The 17,704-nt window shown below is 35.9% G+C and overlaps 2 protein-coding genes and 1 long non-coding RNA gene across 3 annotated transcripts; 1 reads left to right on the top strand and 2 right to left on the bottom strand.

The window, feature by feature from the left end:
- Positions 1-1,721: 1,721 nt before the first annotated feature.
- LOC141621246 (uncharacterized) lies at positions 1,722-3,997 on the bottom strand. Its single transcript, XR_012532166.1, has 3 exons — positions 3,873-3,997; positions 3,667-3,775; positions 1,722-1,958 (listed from the first exon to the last, which is right to left on the bottom strand). It is a non-coding gene; the product is annotated as an uncharacterized LOC141621246 (long non-coding RNA).
- Positions 3,998-8,181: 4,184 nt separating this feature from the next.
- LOC141616922 (protein FAR-RED IMPAIRED RESPONSE 1-like) lies at positions 8,182-10,787 on the bottom strand. The gene is made up of 5 exons (XM_074434084.1): positions 10,763-10,787; positions 10,455-10,559; positions 10,215-10,345; positions 9,364-9,738; positions 8,182-8,727 (listed from the first exon to the last, which is right to left on the bottom strand). Exons 1-5 carry the CDS (start codon positions 10,785-10,787, stop codon positions 8,182-8,184), a joined length of 1,182 nt encoding a protein of 393 aa, XP_074290185.1.
- A 1,205-nt stretch (positions 10,788-11,992) lies between these two features.
- LOC141623014 (protein NUCLEAR FUSION DEFECTIVE 4-like) lies at positions 11,993-17,152 on the top strand. The gene is made up of 3 exons (XM_074439048.1): positions 11,993-12,560; positions 14,150-14,973; positions 16,432-17,152. The coding sequence occupies exons 1-3, from the start codon at positions 12,228-12,230 to the stop codon at positions 16,898-16,900; spliced, it is 1,626 nt and encodes a 541-aa protein (XP_074295149.1). The 5' UTR covers positions 11,993-12,227; the 3' UTR covers positions 16,901-17,152.
- Positions 17,153-17,704: the final 552 nt, after the last annotated feature.

Here is a 17,704-nt window from a genome sequence, read left to right as displayed (position 1 = left end):
TTTAATGTTCAAAGTAATTTTACGAAGAAAGGAAAATCTCCTATCGATTTCTGCCAGTCACAAGAGGAGTTGTGTGAACTGCTGAATTTTGATAAAACAGCTAAAGTTTCAACCTCATTCCGTTGATCTCCAAGGTTTACACACCAGCCCCCTTTATTCAAACTTCAAAGCTCAGAACCACAAGAAGCTGTTGAGAAAAAGGTACACGATGATGGTTTACACATTGGAGATGAACATATGGAGAGTAATGTTCTGAAGAAAGCAAAATCTATTAACCTTTTGGATTCCAAGGCTCCGGCTCCAGACTTGCCAAAGTCAACTTCTCCTATCCTTGTGGACTCTCAGTCACAAAAGGAGTCGTTTGAACCGCTGAATTTTGAGAAAACAGCACAAGCTTCAACCTCATTCCATTAATCACCAAGGTTTACACACCGCTCCCCATCAGCTTTTACACCACCTTCATTCAAACTACTAAGCTCAGAATCAGAAGAAGATGCTGATAAAAAGAGACATGATGATGGTTTACACATTGGAGATGAAATTTTGGGAGTAATGTTCTGAAGAAAGCAAAATTTGTTAACCTTGTGGATTCCATCATGGTGCGTCTGAAGAAAGAAGAATCTGCCGCGTCTGAAAATTTGCCAAAGTCAACTTCTCCTATTTTTGTGGACTCTGAGTCAAAAAAGGAGGAGTGAAGAAGACAGCACAAGCTTCAACCTCATTTCGTCGATCGCCAAGGTTTAAACACCGCTCCCCACCAGTGTTTACACCTCCTTCCTGTCCATCATCTGATCCTTTGACCCCACCTGAATTCCCACTACTTCTTAGCTCAGAATCACAAGAAGATATTTTGCAAAAGATTGTTGATGATGCTTTAAATATAAATGTAAATGTGGAGCCACTTGAAGTTGTACCACTTTGTTCTTTACCCAAATGAACCCACAGATATACAAAGGACAAGGGCTAAGAGGGTTAGAGTTCAGACAGAAGCTTTTCTATCTCCTTTCCTTGAAAGAAGTATCCGACTTGATGGCAAGGTGAATAAAAATGAGAGAGAAGCGTTGGACTATGTATTTTCAGAATTTTCTGATGACAGGTTTGTACAGTCCTTCAAATTTGTTGCTAGTTACATTCCAAACAATTCTTCGATTCATATTTATAGTTAGGTAGATACAGTCATTACTTTTCTTATTTTCTTTCATTTCATTTTGACTGAACCATTATGTATGCAGTGATATCCTATTAAAAATTGGTACAGACGTTTCAGTTACTCGGGCAGATTTGAAGATGCTAGTATCGGGTGATATAGTGCCTAAACAAGTGATACATGTCTGGTGTTCCGTGTTGAACAAATGTGAAACAATTAGAGCACATATTTCACCTTCTAGGTTGTATCTCCCACAATCTGCTGAAGTAAGTTCTCAAATTGATGACAATTTTACGGGGGCAGCTTTGGTAAGTATTTACATGTTTAACTTTTCAGTATGGTTTTGTGATATAGACATTTTTTAAGAATAAATATTATACAATTGCATATCTTTGTACCAATAGTTTCTGAGATGTGACACCCTTAAAATTAACGATAAATAAAGGCGTAAATTCTACAGAAAAACTGGTAGGATATGTTTGTAATTGGTTCAACTAGCCAAAAACCTGTAATTTCAAAAAATTTTCTAAACCAATCACAACATTTCCAACATTCCCAAGAGGCGGGTGCCAAAACCTGCAATTGCTAACAATCTAACTTACTTAACACCGCTAAAGGTAAGAAAATACATAATGATACAACCCAAAATAGAAAAGGGAGACATATGTCCCTTCAAATTATATACAAAACCAAAAGTTAAAAGGTTATATACATAACCAAAAGGTAAAAGGTTTCTACAAAAGAAAGCCAAACTAGGTCCAAGGTTCCTTGCTCACTAGCTCGTCTGTGACCCCAACTAAGCATCAACAACCTGTCAATCGCATTTTATACAAACACGAAAGCCACAATTCAGTGGGGAGTAACTTCGAGTCCTCCCAGCCACGAATCGTCATAATTAATGTAACATGTAGTAAAACATGTAAACAATATGATAAACAATGTAATCTAACCTATGACCCCTAAACTGACCAAACTAAACTATCATGTGAATCATATAATTCAAATAGTAATCCAAACTTTATCAATCAGAACCGCTTACATCTCACCTATTACAGTTCATAAAATCACCATACAAGAAAGGGCAATATATCAGAGACAGGCATAAGTTCTTAGCACCGTCAATAGTCACTTTGTAACTCGAGTCTATACCACGAGGTAGGGAAGGTAATCGAACCGGTATCTTGGCTCAGCGGTTAATATTAATAAAACATGGCCAAGAGACAACACAACCCTAGCCTAAAATCTGCCTTGAGACCTAGACATGCGGATACACACCACCGCACCCAAGACCCACAATTTTTCTAAAACAAAGTGAGTACCCTAAGGAGTCCACCAAAGGGTTGGCTAGTACTTAAGCTGACCCCTTACTATCAAAATAAGTAACTGAGGTCATGCCCCAACTTGGATATAAATCCACTAGTCAGGAACACAAAGGCTATCAAGCAGTGAACATATACTCGTCAAAGACTATAAAGACCTATCTATGATGAAGGCCGAAATACTCACCTAGAACCTAGTCCCAGCTTGAATACTTTAGCCCACACCATACAAGACTCACCACACAAGTCAATTAAGACACCCACTTAACCATAAGAGGGCAAAAAGTCCAACTTACCAACCTAAATGCTAACATTTTATCATGTGAAAGGCTATATAAATGTCTATTCAGCATACAAATCCAACAGTATCCTCAATAAGTATTCAATATTAATTTCTAATTCTAGCAATTTTAACAATATTAAAGGCTTTAGGGGAAACTAGGGCCATTTCTACAATACAAGACACTATTAAATTCAATAAGCTATACATGTGAACTAAAGCTTGATAAATGGCCTAAAACAAGAAATAGGCCGATTATCTAAATCATTCAACCGAATTTTTACCCGCAACCCCACCTGCGACGAGTGCGGGTCAAATTGCGGCTGACCAATCACTCAATTAACTGACATCGCATCAGTCAAAGGGACTAAGGCTCAGTTTTCGGCACAATCAACAAAACATTACAATTATCGCTATAAAATTCATTTTGAGCCTATTAATTACAATTTCATTTTGTAAACTATCCTAACATGTGATAACTATTAATATAAGCACAATTTTACCATTAACATAATTTTTGTTACTAGTATGCTTCAATTCAAAATACTACCCATTTGTTACTTATACTATTCTAACATTAATTAATCCGAAATGACCAATATTGTACGAAAAACCGCGAAACAAGCACGGACCAACCCGGGCCAACCCCAAGGCCGGCCGTGGGCTGCCGTGGGCTGCCCGTCTTTGGGCCGTCACCCTACACCACCAATTTTTCCATTTTTGTTTAGAAAAAGACCGTCTGAACACTAATTAATCGTTCCCAATTCAACTTTGTTAATTTAAACTAACAAAAGGCATAATTTAAGCATGCATGCAACAAATTTTAACATGTGAAAACTACTACTCAAACAAAAATCACCAAACATACAAAAATCAAAAACATGTGACGATCTTTCGTCGAGTAACTCGAAATATGTTACCTTAAGCTAGAAAAAGAGCAATTAGCACCTCAAAACCCAAACCCTAACAACAACTAGCCGCTATCCTCTACAATATACGAGTCCCCGAACTCGTCTTCCAATTCTTCACCTAAATAAACAATAAAAACACAATAATTAAGTATAAATACCGAATTTCCGAAATTTCGTCTTAAAACAACTTAATGAAAACTGAAATTAAATTATACCAAGTTGTAGATCTCGACGAGGGGATTCCGGAAAGGTAAATTTCGTGAAAATCCGATAAGAAACGAAGAAATTATGGCCAAAACAGCTTGAATTTTTATGTGAAAATGGTGTTTATGGGTTTTTGGATTTAGAATGTTGATGAACAAAGAAAAACCAGAAAAATGAAGGGGAAGGGGGGGGGGGGGTTTGGTCCGCGGGAAAGGAGAGAAGGAAAGGAAAGAGTCGGGTTTGAGTCGGGATTTTTCGAGTCGATTTTGACTCGTTTCAATAATAATTAAAACCGTAAGTCAAACGCAAATTCCGTCAAGACCAAAGTTTTTAAACACGAGATTACAAGAAAATTGAATATTCATACTACCCATTTCCAAATTCGTTTACCCAACGTTCAAAAGAATTGTCATTATCCCCCCGATACGCCCTTAATTCGAAATAAAAGATTTTACACGGTTTAAACTATTTTTAAACATTTCAAAACTATCAAAATAAATACTTTTCTTCAAAATATAATAAAATTATATTTTTTTTTGAATTATTTTTACTTTAAATACATTAATATTAAATTTAACTTGATTAATTAATTATTTTCGTAATATATTAACGGTCCGAAATTACGGGGCGTTACATGAGAAGCCATTTGCAATGTGTTTCAACTTCCTAACAAAGAAGTTGGAAATCTTGCATTTGATGAGGCCAGAAACCGTAAATTATGCACCAAGTATTGAGTTTACGGTATACGCATTTCAACCTACTTGTTTTTTTATGCTATCGTACTATATTAATATTATTTGCATTTTGAGAACTGTTTGAATTTATATATGTCATATGCAGAAAGAGTTTGTTATTAGATGCTTGCTCAATAAAATGCCGTCTATAGTAGATGTCCGTGACATGAAGCCAGAGGAGATTATTCTGAGATCAAATCTTGGTAATGGAAGTGATACAGGAATTTACCTCATGCGGTTGTTGGAGAAATATAAAGGAGAAAGAAGGACTTGTGTTTTGGGACTCCAAGATGTAAGCTGCTTTACATTCCTTTTCCTTATTTATTTACTCTTATGTATAGGATAAGTATAAATCAACCTTCATTTTCCTTGTTTGTAGAACCACCAAGTTAAGGTATTTGGTACAAGGGCATGTTATGAAATGTTGTCTTTTGCTGGTAATCAAGACTTCCAAAATCCAAGAAAGAAACCCAGAGGTGCCACCAAGGATACCCGACAACGTCAATTATTAGACATAGAAATATTGGGTCGGGTAATCAATGCCCGCAAGGATGACAAGTAATTTCTAAACTTTATGATCTACATATTTGTTTGATTTGTGGTCTTAGAAGTTGTGCTAATTGTATTAGTTTGTAGGTATTTGGATGAGATTATCGTGGCCACAGAATGGATGAATGTCTGCCGAAAAGCAATGGAAAGTTTACAAAATCGTCATTGGATAAGGGATACGGTGAGTATATAAACATTTTTCATTTATATCTTATATTCCAATATGATCAAAAATTTGTAACACTATTACATTTGTAGGTGATTGACATGTTTGGTGTGATGTGTACATATAATCGACCAGATATTCTGTACTTGCCTTCAACAATGAAGGTAGGTATCTAAGCAATACATTTTGAATTTATTTTTTACTTTTTCATATTTACTTCATTTTTGTGAGAAATTATATGCCATCTAAACTATGTTCAAATTGAAAAAACAGATGTCATATATTTGTCAGTATAGTTTATTAACTTATTTTGTTAATTTGTCAGTATGCTAAGCCACAATTAAAGGTTAATGAGGTAAACTTTATTTGGTGCCTCATCTTAAGATGCACTACACGCCAAAAGATGGAGCAACTATTGAGAAGGTAAATTTACTAATGTCCAAACTATAATAATATATGCATAAAATACTAATTACCATGCATATCCTAGTTACTTACCTATTTAAATCATTTTGCTTTTATGTAGGTTTTTTTCACAATTGGTAAAGATAATAACCATTGGTTAGCTTGTGTGTCTGACCTCAAGGAGGAGAAGAACTATATTTTGGACTCTCTCAAGAGATATAGGAAAAATGATAAGAAAGCTGTGGAGGAATATAATACTTATGTGGAAGATATTGTATGGTCGCCATTGTTTATTTCAATTCAGTCTAAAAGTCACAATCTAAGATATTCATTCATATTTTGTTGATTGTTTGTTGTTCACATACAGTCAATGTTTCAAATCAGATACCCAGCAGCAATGGTTACAAGTGGCTCAAGGCCATCAGCTTGTTTCCTACTGAAATCAAGGATGTACTTCAGCAAGCAAACACGTTAGTTTGTTTTATATTTTTGTTTCATTTTGCATAATGTTAATTATTTCAATATCATTTTCAACATCATACGTTGTTTGAATAGTTTTGACTGCGGAGTATATGTGATGAAGTTTCTGGAAGTTGCAATGTTCAATACAGATTTATGGACGGACAAGAAACACTACAAAGCGAGTTTAATGGACTTGATAATTCATATATTTTTATCTTAAATTTTCTGCCATTTTATCTTAAATTTCTGCCATTTTTGTTTTGCAAGACTTGATTGCTTATCGACAAGAAACTATGTTGCGGCTGATAAAATGGGAGACAAACACTTCTCGGGTACTCCTTTCTCTATTTTTATTTTTATTTGTTTGATTTGTCATCTTAGAAGTTACTAGATACACATGCTTGGGCAGCTAGATATGTACACGTATCTAGGCAGCTTGATACACTTTTTTGAATTGCTATATACACTCCGTCATGTGGCTACATACACTTTTTTGGACTACTAGATACACTCCTTCAATTGGCTACATAGCCTTTTTTGAACCGCTCGATACACTTCTTCAGTTGGCTACAAACACTTTAGTCAGTCACTAGAAACACTTTTGTTTTAAAGTTTCTAGATACACCCTCTTACACATCCATAAGTTGCTTTAAAATAATTCAAACTCATGTCATTCTTTTTTAAATCTCCAGGCAATTTTTCACGATGGTTGATGATGAAGATTATTGGATCAGTTTTTTTAATCAAGCCTCACTTCAAAGGGATTCGGCATCAGTTTCACATTTTCATTTTTCTTGCAATAGTGGTTTTGTACTTTGAAGAGGTTGATTAAGTTGATTGACTATGTCTAGTATTTCGAATTTGAAACCTGGATAATTTGTTGATAGTGTATGGCGTAATACTTGTTGTTTGATTAAGTTGGTAACGTTTCAATCCAGGGGAAATATTTGTTAAGTTGGTAACGTTTCAGGAGGGTGTTATTCCTAATTGTGATGCTCGGATTTCAATGGTATAGTTAAGAAAATAAGATTGAACATCTCTGGGCAGTTAGATACACTTGTTTGGACTGTTAGATACACTTGTTTGAACTGCTAGATACACTCCTTCAGTTGTTTTAGAAAAGGACGTTGGATACAAATGTCACCTTTGTAGGAGAATTCAGAATTGTGTGTCCATTTTTTCATCTAAGAATATGAAAAATTTAAGACCATAGAAACAAGAAAAGCTTTAGCAGTTGGCTAAATTTCTAAAAAGAGATGACGTGTTTTCCTAATTTCTTTACACAATTATACAATGAGGCATTGTGACCATACACTTTTTTGGACTGCTAGTTACACTCCTTTAGTTAGCTACATACACTTTAGTCAATCACTTAAAGCACTTTAATCACTAAACCTGAGCATTCAAGCACGTCAGCCCATCTCCCTATTGAACACAACGTATACACTAACACCCTCTATTATCCACGAGTCCATAATCAGTAAAAAAAAAAAAACAACAGCCTAAAAAAACAAATAAGCGATTTGCGTGGAATAATTTGAGGTTCAAGAGTTCATTGAAATAATGTTGAATCCTATGTTTTGGCTTTCTCAATTTTCGGAATCCTATTTTTTTGAACTGCTAGATTCACTTTTTCAGATGGCTACATACATTTTTTTCGACTGCTTGTTACACTCTTTCAGTTAGCTACATACACTTTCTTGGACTACTAGTTACACTCCTTCAGTTAGCTACATACACTCTAGTCAGTCCACCTCCCTATTGAACACAACGTATACACTAACACCCTCTATACTCCACGAGTCCATAGTCAGTCAAAAAACAATAAAAAAACAGCAGCCTGAAACATAATTAAAAAAAAAAAGTTGGAAGTTCATACAAAACAAGTCCTTACATGAACCAAATAAACCAAAAATCCACTAAAATCAGTTTCAGTAGCATAACATTACAAAGCATAACACAGACTTTTTTGAGTGATATCTACAAATCCCACTGAAATCAGTTTCAAGGGAGTCGACTCGGGCAATTTCTACTATCATGGTTACTCATTTCACCACAAGCACGACATTTCCTCAGAGGCTTTGCATTTTCCAAGACTGCCTTTTCCTTGTTTAATGTTTTCCTCTTTCCCGATCCCTTATTCTTGCACTTCTCTGGTGGTAGAACAGTAGCTCCAGTTGGTATTTTTGACCCAAGAAGCATCTCAATCTCAGCTTTCTTATCTTTTGACTTTCCCGACTTAACTGAAATAATCAACTTTTCATTGAAACTCCGGAGCAATTGAAATAGCGCATCAGAATGTTCCTCATTATCCTCAACAAGTGAGACTGCATTAAATACCTCCGACCAAAATTCACTTATATTATTCTGGCGGCTTTCGATTGACACACAATCAGCTAGGACAAATTTTCCAACAACATTAGAAAGAGGGTGGGAGGTTGCAGATTTGCTCCATCTAAGTGCTAAATACTCTTTAGGTATATGATCAAATCCCCTATCTTTCAACACCCATAAAATGTGCCTACAGAGTATCCCGATTCTTTCAAAAATCTTACAAGAGAACAAGAAAACTTATTATCACTTAAATCAACTTTGTATTCCTTTTCTTTCTCACGATCAATTATTGAAATATGATCATTCTCACCAGTTGTGTTTGGTGATGGTAAATGCTCACACGTATAACATCCTGCTTGGACTTCTACTTGGAAAATATAAAATATGACGATTCTGTAAAATTCAGAAGCTTGCTTTTCTAAAAGGAGAGGGGTTGTCAATTTTGGATAACAGTTCTTATCATCAGCCATTACCTTAGAATATTTCCATCTCTGAGCATCCATTGCTGTTTGGAACGCATCCAAAACTCGACGAGTGTGACATGTGGGTTGGTGAATTTTGCAAAGAAGCTATTTTCAGACTCCGACCTTGATGTTGTGCGCAAAATCCCGCCCAAATATGTGTCTCTAATGTAAGCATGAATCTAAAGAGTACGGTGCTTAAACATTTTCTTCAACCACTTGTTATCACAAAGCTCATATGAGGAAATTATCGAATTCCATTTCGATTCAAATTCTTCTGGAGTGATTTATACATCCCAAACAACTGAGCTTATTTCTTTCAAAAAAGTTGTGTCTTGGGAAATCGATGGACCAATCTTGTCAGGCAACTTCTTCATTATATGCCACATACACAGTCGGTGGCGTGTTTTGTCACCAAACACAACTTTAAAGCTTTTTTGATGCCTCTACATTGATAAGTTATTATAGTAATAGGATAGCGATCACCCATAGTCGTTACAAAATTTTGAAACAACCACGAAAATGATTCTGCATTTTCGTTTCGTATCAAACCCACTGCAAAAGTAACGCAACCTTTATGGTTATCAACACCCGTGAAAGGGACAAACACAATTTTATATTGGTTGAAGTTATAAGTGGCATCAACAGAAACAGCGTCACCAAAAAGGGCATAATTTTTAAGTGATATTGGATCTGCCCAGAAAAGCTTAGTTATTCTGCTTTGATCATCCACATCAAAGTCAGAATAGAAAGATGGAGACATAGCCTTTTTTTCGCATGAAGTTGTCTATTAACATCTGGGCATCATATTCTTTGATGTATTTCTTAACATCCCTTCAAAAAATTTTGAAATCTTGTAAAGAAGCACCCACGTTTTTGTATCCCTTCACATACTGTTTGAACATTCTAAATGTTTGCACCGGACCATGGTTTACATGGGCATTATCCATTATCATTTTTTTGTGGACCAAGTTTAAATCCCTACATGGTTTCAAATGTATCATAGTTGTTGGTGTATTCATAGCATGTGAGTGATGCTCAATAAAATCATAAATCTCATATTCACCCGTCTGAATTCTTCTAAAACTAACTTTAGCATGACAACCAATTCGCGTAAGAGTCCTCTTCCTTTTTGTACTCTTGTGATTACTTTTGCCTTGTTTATTACACACACCCCCACTTGTGTGTAATAATCCCATCAAGCAATTTTGTTGAGTCTAACCTTGTAAGAAACCCACAAACCTTGGCATATTCCTCGTAAAAATGTATGCCTTCTTCCAAAATTGCAAATTTCATCAACAATGCTGGTTTTAATTCTGCTGAGCATCTCGGCAATCCCACTATTTGATTATCAAAAACAACTTCTGGGGTGGCTACAACAACAAAAAAAAAACAAAAGAAAATGATTGTAATTTTATCCGTTATAACCTACTCAAGCTTATTAGACAAAACAATAATTAATAAAAAGCTACAATTTAATACCTGGTACATTGTTGGAAGAAAGTTCATGCGATGCATTAGTGACAAGTAACTGATCTCCTTGTGAATTACTTGAAGACGCTTGGACATTAGTAAGTTGTACAATGTCTGCACAAAAAATCAATATCTGAGTTAAGGGGAAGAACTCAGTTTACATCATAAGCAAGAAGAGAGGAATCAAACAAAATTCCGGAATCAAACAGAATTCCGGAATCCATCAGAATAAAGTACATTCGGACTACCTAGATACACATAACTTTTCACAATCATACACCCGTGAGATCGAAATCACTAAGTAACCTAAGTAATACTCCCTCCATCTTCACAATCATACATTTTTTTCATATTGACAGAAACACATCTTCAACTACCTAGATACACATAACTTTTAAAAGCAACTTATTTGGGGTCTCAATTAGCAGCAAAAATAAAATAAGGTATCGCGATAGATTAATCCCCTTCCCCCCTTCAAATTAAATGTAAAAAACATTGGTTTGAAGACACAATCTTACATCTACAATTAACTGAAGTGAGCTCAAATACAAAATTAAGCTCCAATAACGTCTAATCCCAGAATCCAGCAGAATAAAATATATTCGGACTACCTAGATACACATAACTTTTCACAATCATACACCCGTGAGATCGAAATCACTGAGTAACCCAAGTAATACTCCCTCCATATTCACAATCATACATTTTTTCATATTGACATAAACACATCTTCAACTACCTAGACTTGCCGCACAAGCAACCTAAACCCTAATCTCCCTGAAATCCACCTGACCGCTTCCAGCTCACGGACTCCTTAAGGCCATTAGATTACTCTGCCCAAGTCACCATGTAGGTCTTGATGGACCTATCTCCTTGTTAGCCCAATGCGCAGAATTTGACCCAAACAATAACTTGGAATTAAAGTGAAATTAAGCCACATTACTTGATTTTTAAATAATATTTCATCAAAAACCATATTATAATCCAATTAATCAATCATAAAATTCAACTTTTATAACAGTTTTTATACAATATAATTACTCCTTTAAATTCACCATTTTTTCTCTATTTCCTTAAGCGAATTATTCAGTTTTTCTTTTCTAATTTCTTTTTTGGAATATTTGTGTAGTCCAAATTCATTTGCATGTGAGGTAGTGTGTTTTGTGTGATTGAATTTCATTTTCTTATTTTTTTTTTTTTTAAAAAAGAGAAAAATAGCGAAGAGAAGGGAGTATAATATTATAATATCAAGTATTTACCAATCGTTGGTTGGCGCAGTGGTAACGTAGGTAAGTAGTAAGATGCTTGGTAGAGGAGGGAGTCATGGATCGAGCCCTCACAATCAACGATTGGGAGGGGTTTAAATACCGTAATCCTTGGACACGCTCCGAAATCCGGATTAGTCGGCCGAATGTGGTTCGGATTACCGGATGGTTTAGACCAAAAAAAAAAAAAATAATATCAAGTATTTCTAATAACTTACTGAATGCTTATTTGTGTATTAAAATAGGTGGTATAAAACGAGGTGCGATAGAGAATAGAGTAATGGCCGCAGCCCGCAAGTGGGCAATGTGTACAAGTGGTACAACGACTGTACGTCTTGTCTCCCACCCTCCCAAAATCAAATCAAATAAAATAAAATATTAATTGAGAGAGGCCCCACCAAAATGTAGCCTTTAAAATATCACAAAATCTCCCACGAATTCCAACACACAAACATATAAACCAACTTTGCTCCTTGCTTCAAGCTTCAAAGTTGAGGAATTAATAATTGAGTGAAAAATGGGAGGAGAAAGCAATAACAATAGCAATAGCAGCTTAAAATGGTTTGGATTCGTGACGGCGGTATGGGTACAAGCAATATCAGGAAACAACTATACATTTTCAAACTACTCAGATGCATTAAAGACATTGATGAATTTGACACAACTACAGTTAAATAATCTATCTGTTGCTAAAGATGTTGGTAAGGCTTTTGGTATACTTGCTGGTCTTGCTTCAGATTCATTCCCAACTTGGTTGCTTCTTCTTATTGGTTCTATTCAAGGTCTTCTTGGTTATGGTGCTCAATGGCTTGTTGTTAGCAAGACCGTCCAACCTTTTCCTTATTGGCTGGTTTGTTTTCTTCCTTTTTCTTTTTTCTTTTTCCTTTTTTCTTTTTCTTGCACGCATATTTCTTTTTTCTTTTTCTTGCACGCATACGCATCGTCGTCTATTATCCAACTCCATCTTGGGTAGGTAGGTTTTCGGGTGGGTAGGTCGGTCTAAGATGATACGGACTATTTGGGTTGCTGCTATCTTCACCTAACAATCCTACCTTCTTACCCACGTCTATTGATTTTCAATTTCGTAGCTAACAAATGATAACTAGTACTCCCTCCTAATAAGCCTATTGTTCTTTTTTTTTTTGGAACAAAAATTATGAAAATGAATTTAAGACCGCACAATATATTCTATCCCGCAATTGAATTTTTAGCGAACAAAAATTTCCAAATAAGGAATGAAAAAACAAAACGCGACTAACATGAACAATAGGCTGATTAGGAGGGAGTACTAATAAATAGTCAGTGTTGCCCCTCTTGACAACAGCAGTTTTAGGGGTCGTTTGGTTACCCAATTCATGTCCAATTCATGTGAATTGTAAAATGGGTAGGTTGTTTGGTTACCCCAATTCTCATGAATTAATACTTCTCATGAATTTAAATTCCTTCATAATGGAGGAAGTTGCTTACCTAGGTCCCTAAGTAAGTGAGAATGGCTACGTAAATTACAATGCCTACATGTAACCAAAGAACATTTTCTAATTCACGTGAATTCTAAAATCATGTGATATGACACTTTCTAGACATTGTAAATTTCTGTATGTAACCAAACGGCTCCTTATTATGCCTTTGTATGACATCAATGTTTTATTATCTAATTAAGCAGATTATTTGTTTCTACTGCCACCGATGGGCTCAAATTAGCAAAGTTTTTGCTTAAATAGGGTTGAAAACAAACTATTTAACATAATAGTGTCGGTTTTAAACTATTTACCTCAAATGGGTCCACATTATCATTTTTATATTTTTTATTTTTTATAAATTTAGAACCAGTCGACAAGTTATGCGTCCTAAATTTCATAGCACTGGTAGAATATTATTTACAGCAACCTTATTATGCCTTCCTAAGTTCGTATCACATCAAAGATGTATTTGATAGATGAACCAACTCAACCAAAACCTTAGGGTGATGGTTGAGGTCCAACTATTATAAATATTCCTATTACGCTCCCTTACTCAAATGCCCGCCGGGCTTGAAGAGTGGTTAGTTGTGCACCGGCTCCCCCGTACCTTGTGCTGGGTTTCTACTTCGAGTTTTTGAGGAGTTTTGAGGTTGCCAGAATTCGAAACTGTGACGGCTCTGATACGATGAACCAACTCAACCAAAAACTTAAGATGATGGTTGAGGCCAACTATTATAAATATTCCTATTATATCTAATTAAGCGGATATTTTGACAGCTGTGTTTCTACCACCATTAGCTTATGTAGATTTCACATTATTAGCTCATATGGATTTGCCGTGATTTCTGATACGAAAGCAATTGTTTAATAAATTCAGAAAAAATAAAATATGATGGGTCAGAACTTTCTAGGTTGGTTTCTAAGTTTTTGATTCATCCAACACGTAACTGATGTTGATAATTTATTATCATGTCTACAGATGTGTATATTCATGTGCATGGGAGGGAATAGCACCACATGGATGAACACGGCTATCTTAGTAACATGCATACGAAATTTCAGAAAAAACAGGGGACCTGTTTCTGGGATTCTCAAGGGTTATGTGGGTTTAAGCACTGCTATTTTCACTGATCTCTGCAATGCCCTTTTCTCTAATCGCCCTGCCGAGTTTCTCATGATGCTCTCTCTTATCCCTTTTGCTGTCTGCCTAATCGCAATGCTCTTCCTCCGCGAAGTCCCACCATCCTCCACTCCCTCGGAAATCTCTCAAGAGTCTAAGTACTTCAGCTGGTTCAATATTATTGCTGTCATCGTGGCTGTTTATTTGTTAGCCTATGATTTTATTGGCTCAAAAGGACATGTTTTTGACATTGCATTTTCAGTCATTCTCTTGGCTTTGTTGGCTACCCCTTTGCTTATACCGGCTTACATCGGGCTAAAATCCTGGCTAGACTCAAAACAAATAGACAATGTTGAGGATCCAATCATCGAGCCTTTACTAGCTCAACAACAAGTGGAAGAGGTAGTAGCCGACGATGGTTTAGTGAATGGGGATCTCAGGAAATCACGGCCTCTTCTTGGAGAAGAACATACTATAGTCGAGGCATTCAAGACCCTAGATTTCTGGGTTTTGTTTGTGTCATTTTTGTGTGGTGTTGGGACTGGTTTGACTGTGATGAACAACATGGGACAGATGGGGACTGCTCTCGGCTATTCAGACGTCTCCATTTTTGTTTCTCTTCTCAGCATTATGGGATTTTTTGGCAGAATCATTTCCGGAACGGTTTCTGAGTATTGCATCAAGTAAGTACACTTTTCCACTTCTATATTTTTAGCTTTTCTCCTTTGAGAAGTTTATATTTTGTTGAGCGCTTCACCATAACCTCGATTTGGATATGGTAAACAAATTATTTGGACGAAGGGAGTAACTTTTTAACTTTAAGTTCATACTAGTTGACTAAAAAACTCAAATATGACAGAATGAATATGATCGATGGAGGTAATATGATTCCACCATCGATCCGCATAATAAACTACCTTGAAAATCTTTGCTTAGTACGAGTGTATAATGATTATATGCTTAAAATATATCATAGTGGGATCTGTGTGAGTTTGTAACTATTGCAAGATTTTTAGCCAGCCGGCCACTAGCATGCGTGATTTGCAATGGACGTCATAGTTCTTTTTTTGACTCCGTAATTAATTAATTAATTAATTAATTAGGCTAAATGCCCATCACGTTTTCTTAATCCTGCAAGCAACATGCGGTTGTTCAGAAACTTCATTCTGTGGGCTTGTCAAATTTTTAGTGACCGTTCTTTCATTGCGTTGAATTGCTGGAAAGTCTAAAGGAAAGATAGTATATAAAAGAAACGTGAGGGAAACATCCTGGATGCCTTATGTTAATGTTATTGACAATAAATTCGTAGATTTGGTCTGCACTGAAGACGTGGTTTTAGATTATTGATAATCTTTTGAGATTGGAAAATGAGATTCATGTAATATGAATTGTCATTGACAAATTTTTTTAAACATTCAACCAATCCATTATTTATTCGCACTTAAATTTCCAACTGAAAATTCTATGTCACGGAGGGAATGTAATATAGGTGTCACTAAAAACATTTAGGTGAAAGTTACCCACAAAATGGAAAATGTAGGAGTTGAAATCTTGTTATTTAGGCTCTGAATGGTTTATGTTTTAAGTTGCATTTTTTATTGTTCTACCGGATTTCCTTTAAAATCCTTCTATGTTCGAAGAATCTCTCCCTCTCCTTACATTTCACTCCATTCAGACAAGCCTAGCCTAAATGTCAAATGAGGCGCAAGGCCAATATAATATATGAGGGAGGGGATTCGAACTCGTGGCCTATTGTCAAGATACCTCTGTCTTAACCACTAGGCTAAGACGTCTTTGGTAATGGCTTGATCCAAGGGATGTGAAACCACTTTCACGTTACTTGAAAAGGGATCCAACTAATTTTTGCCTTTGACTGAAAAATATAATCTATTTTGAATCATTTTTGTTTTTTTATCCCTTTGACCATCTTCGTGTTCTTTTCTTTAACCTATATATTTGAGACCAGTGGTGGAGCGGGGGAGGGCTAGCAGGGGCGTTCACCCCCGCTCAAAATCATTACTTAAACTTGCAACAAAGTTAGTCATAGGAGCTGTTATTTTCTTCCTTACTGAGTATGTTGTGTCTTTACACATTCATGTTCAATACAGAGAGTCATTGTGTGACTGTTTATAACTCTGCAGGAGAGCTGCTATCCCTAGGCCTTTCTTCAATGCAGCCTCTCAAATCTTGATCGCTATAGGTTACGTCATAATGGCAATGGCACTACCTGGTAGCCTTTATATCGGTTCCGTCATAGTTGGCCTATGCTATGGCGTTCGCCTAGCAATCACAGTTCCTACTGCCTCCGAACTATTCGGGCTCAAATATTACGGGCTGATATACAACATTCTCATCCTGAACCTGCCTCTGGGATCGTTCCTTTTCTCGGGCCTTCTTGCTGGCTTGCTATATGATGCACAGGCTACCGTCACGCCCAGTGGCGGGAATGAGTGTTATGGCCCACATTGTTATCGGCTTTGCTTCCTCGTCATGGCCGGTGCTTGTCTTTTCGGGTGTGCCCTCGATGTTTTGATGGGTATGAGAACCAGGGACCTTTACAGAAAGATCTCGGCCAGCAAAAGATCGAAATCGGTAGTGAATGGAACATGATTGTTTCGGGTCATTCGTCTCATTTTTGAAATATAATGCCAATGGAGAATCTCTTGAGCGTAGATGAGAAAAATGACACGTCTGGAGATGCAATTTTGGAACTCATGTCTGTTGTAATCTTGTAAACTTTAATCAGTCCATGTATGTGATGAACAAGGACATATAAGTCTTAATGAATTTAACATTATTCCGTAAGTTATTTATATGTACTCATTTTAAATTTTTTATTAGCAAAAGTGACGAACAAGGACATACAAGTCTTAATGATACTAATTTTACAGCTGCCAAAAAAGAAAAATAAAAAAAAAAAGAAAAGAAAAGTCCTAATGATACTGACTAACTATGAAAACGTATCTTTGATTGTTTTAAACTTGGTTGTTAGTTTGACAATCTTGATATTGAATAATTCAATAATTCACTTACGTTTAAGAATTGAATAATTCAATAAAATTCACTTTATATACTACGGAGTACACACATAAGTAACTTGTGTTTCAAACTCCTGTAAAATTCGTGAGTAACAAAACTAGTTTATAAGTTAAAAGGTGAGTAACAAAACTAGTTTAAGTTAAAAGGCCTAATTGTTTATAATATCAAACTTGTGGGGGTGATTTGCTATTTTCTTACTGGATTTACAAATGAGAACAATTTGGGATAAACCAAGAGAACAAACCTCGCAAAGGACATGGCCTTAAAATTTCAAATTAAGGCTAGAGCCATCAAGGCTGGCTTCCTTCTGTGAGGAAGACAAAATAGATTAAAATGAAATCAAAAATACTACCCTCTTCAAGAAACTCAGCATAA

Source organism: Silene latifolia, chromosome X (genome assembly GCF_048544455.1).
Source record: "Silene latifolia isolate original U9 population chromosome X, ASM4854445v1, whole genome shotgun sequence".
Lineage (NCBI taxonomy): Eukaryota > Viridiplantae > Streptophyta > Magnoliopsida > Caryophyllales > Caryophyllaceae > Silene > Silene latifolia.
The sequence above is the reverse complement of the archived record's forward strand: the minus strand, read 5'-3'. Positions and strand labels throughout refer to the sequence as shown.

Bases quoted from the DNA above. Each gene is read 5' to 3' on its own strand.
- LOC141616922 (XM_074434084.1), bottom strand. From the start codon at position 10,787: ATGTATGATTGTGAAGATGGAGGGA. The intron at 10,560-10,762 runs GTATTACTTAGG...TTTTTTGTGCAG, and splicing joins TGATTGTGAAGATGGAGGGA to ACATTGTACAACTTACTAAT. The intron at 8,728-9,363 runs GTATGTGGCATA...TTCTCTTGTAAG, and splicing joins CAAAACACGCCACCGACTGT to ATTTTTGAAAGAATCGGGAT.
- LOC141623014 (XM_074439048.1), top strand. From the start codon at position 12,228: ATGGGAGGAGAAAGCAATAACAATAGCAATAGCAGCTTAAAATGGTTT. The intron at 12,561-14,149 runs GTTTGTTTTCTT...TCATGTCTACAG, and splicing joins AACCTTTTCCTTATTGGCTG to ATGTGTATATTCATGTGCAT. The intron at 14,974-16,431 runs GTAAGTACACTT...ATAACTCTGCAG, and splicing joins GTTTCTGAGTATTGCATCAA to GAGAGCTGCTATCCCTAGGC.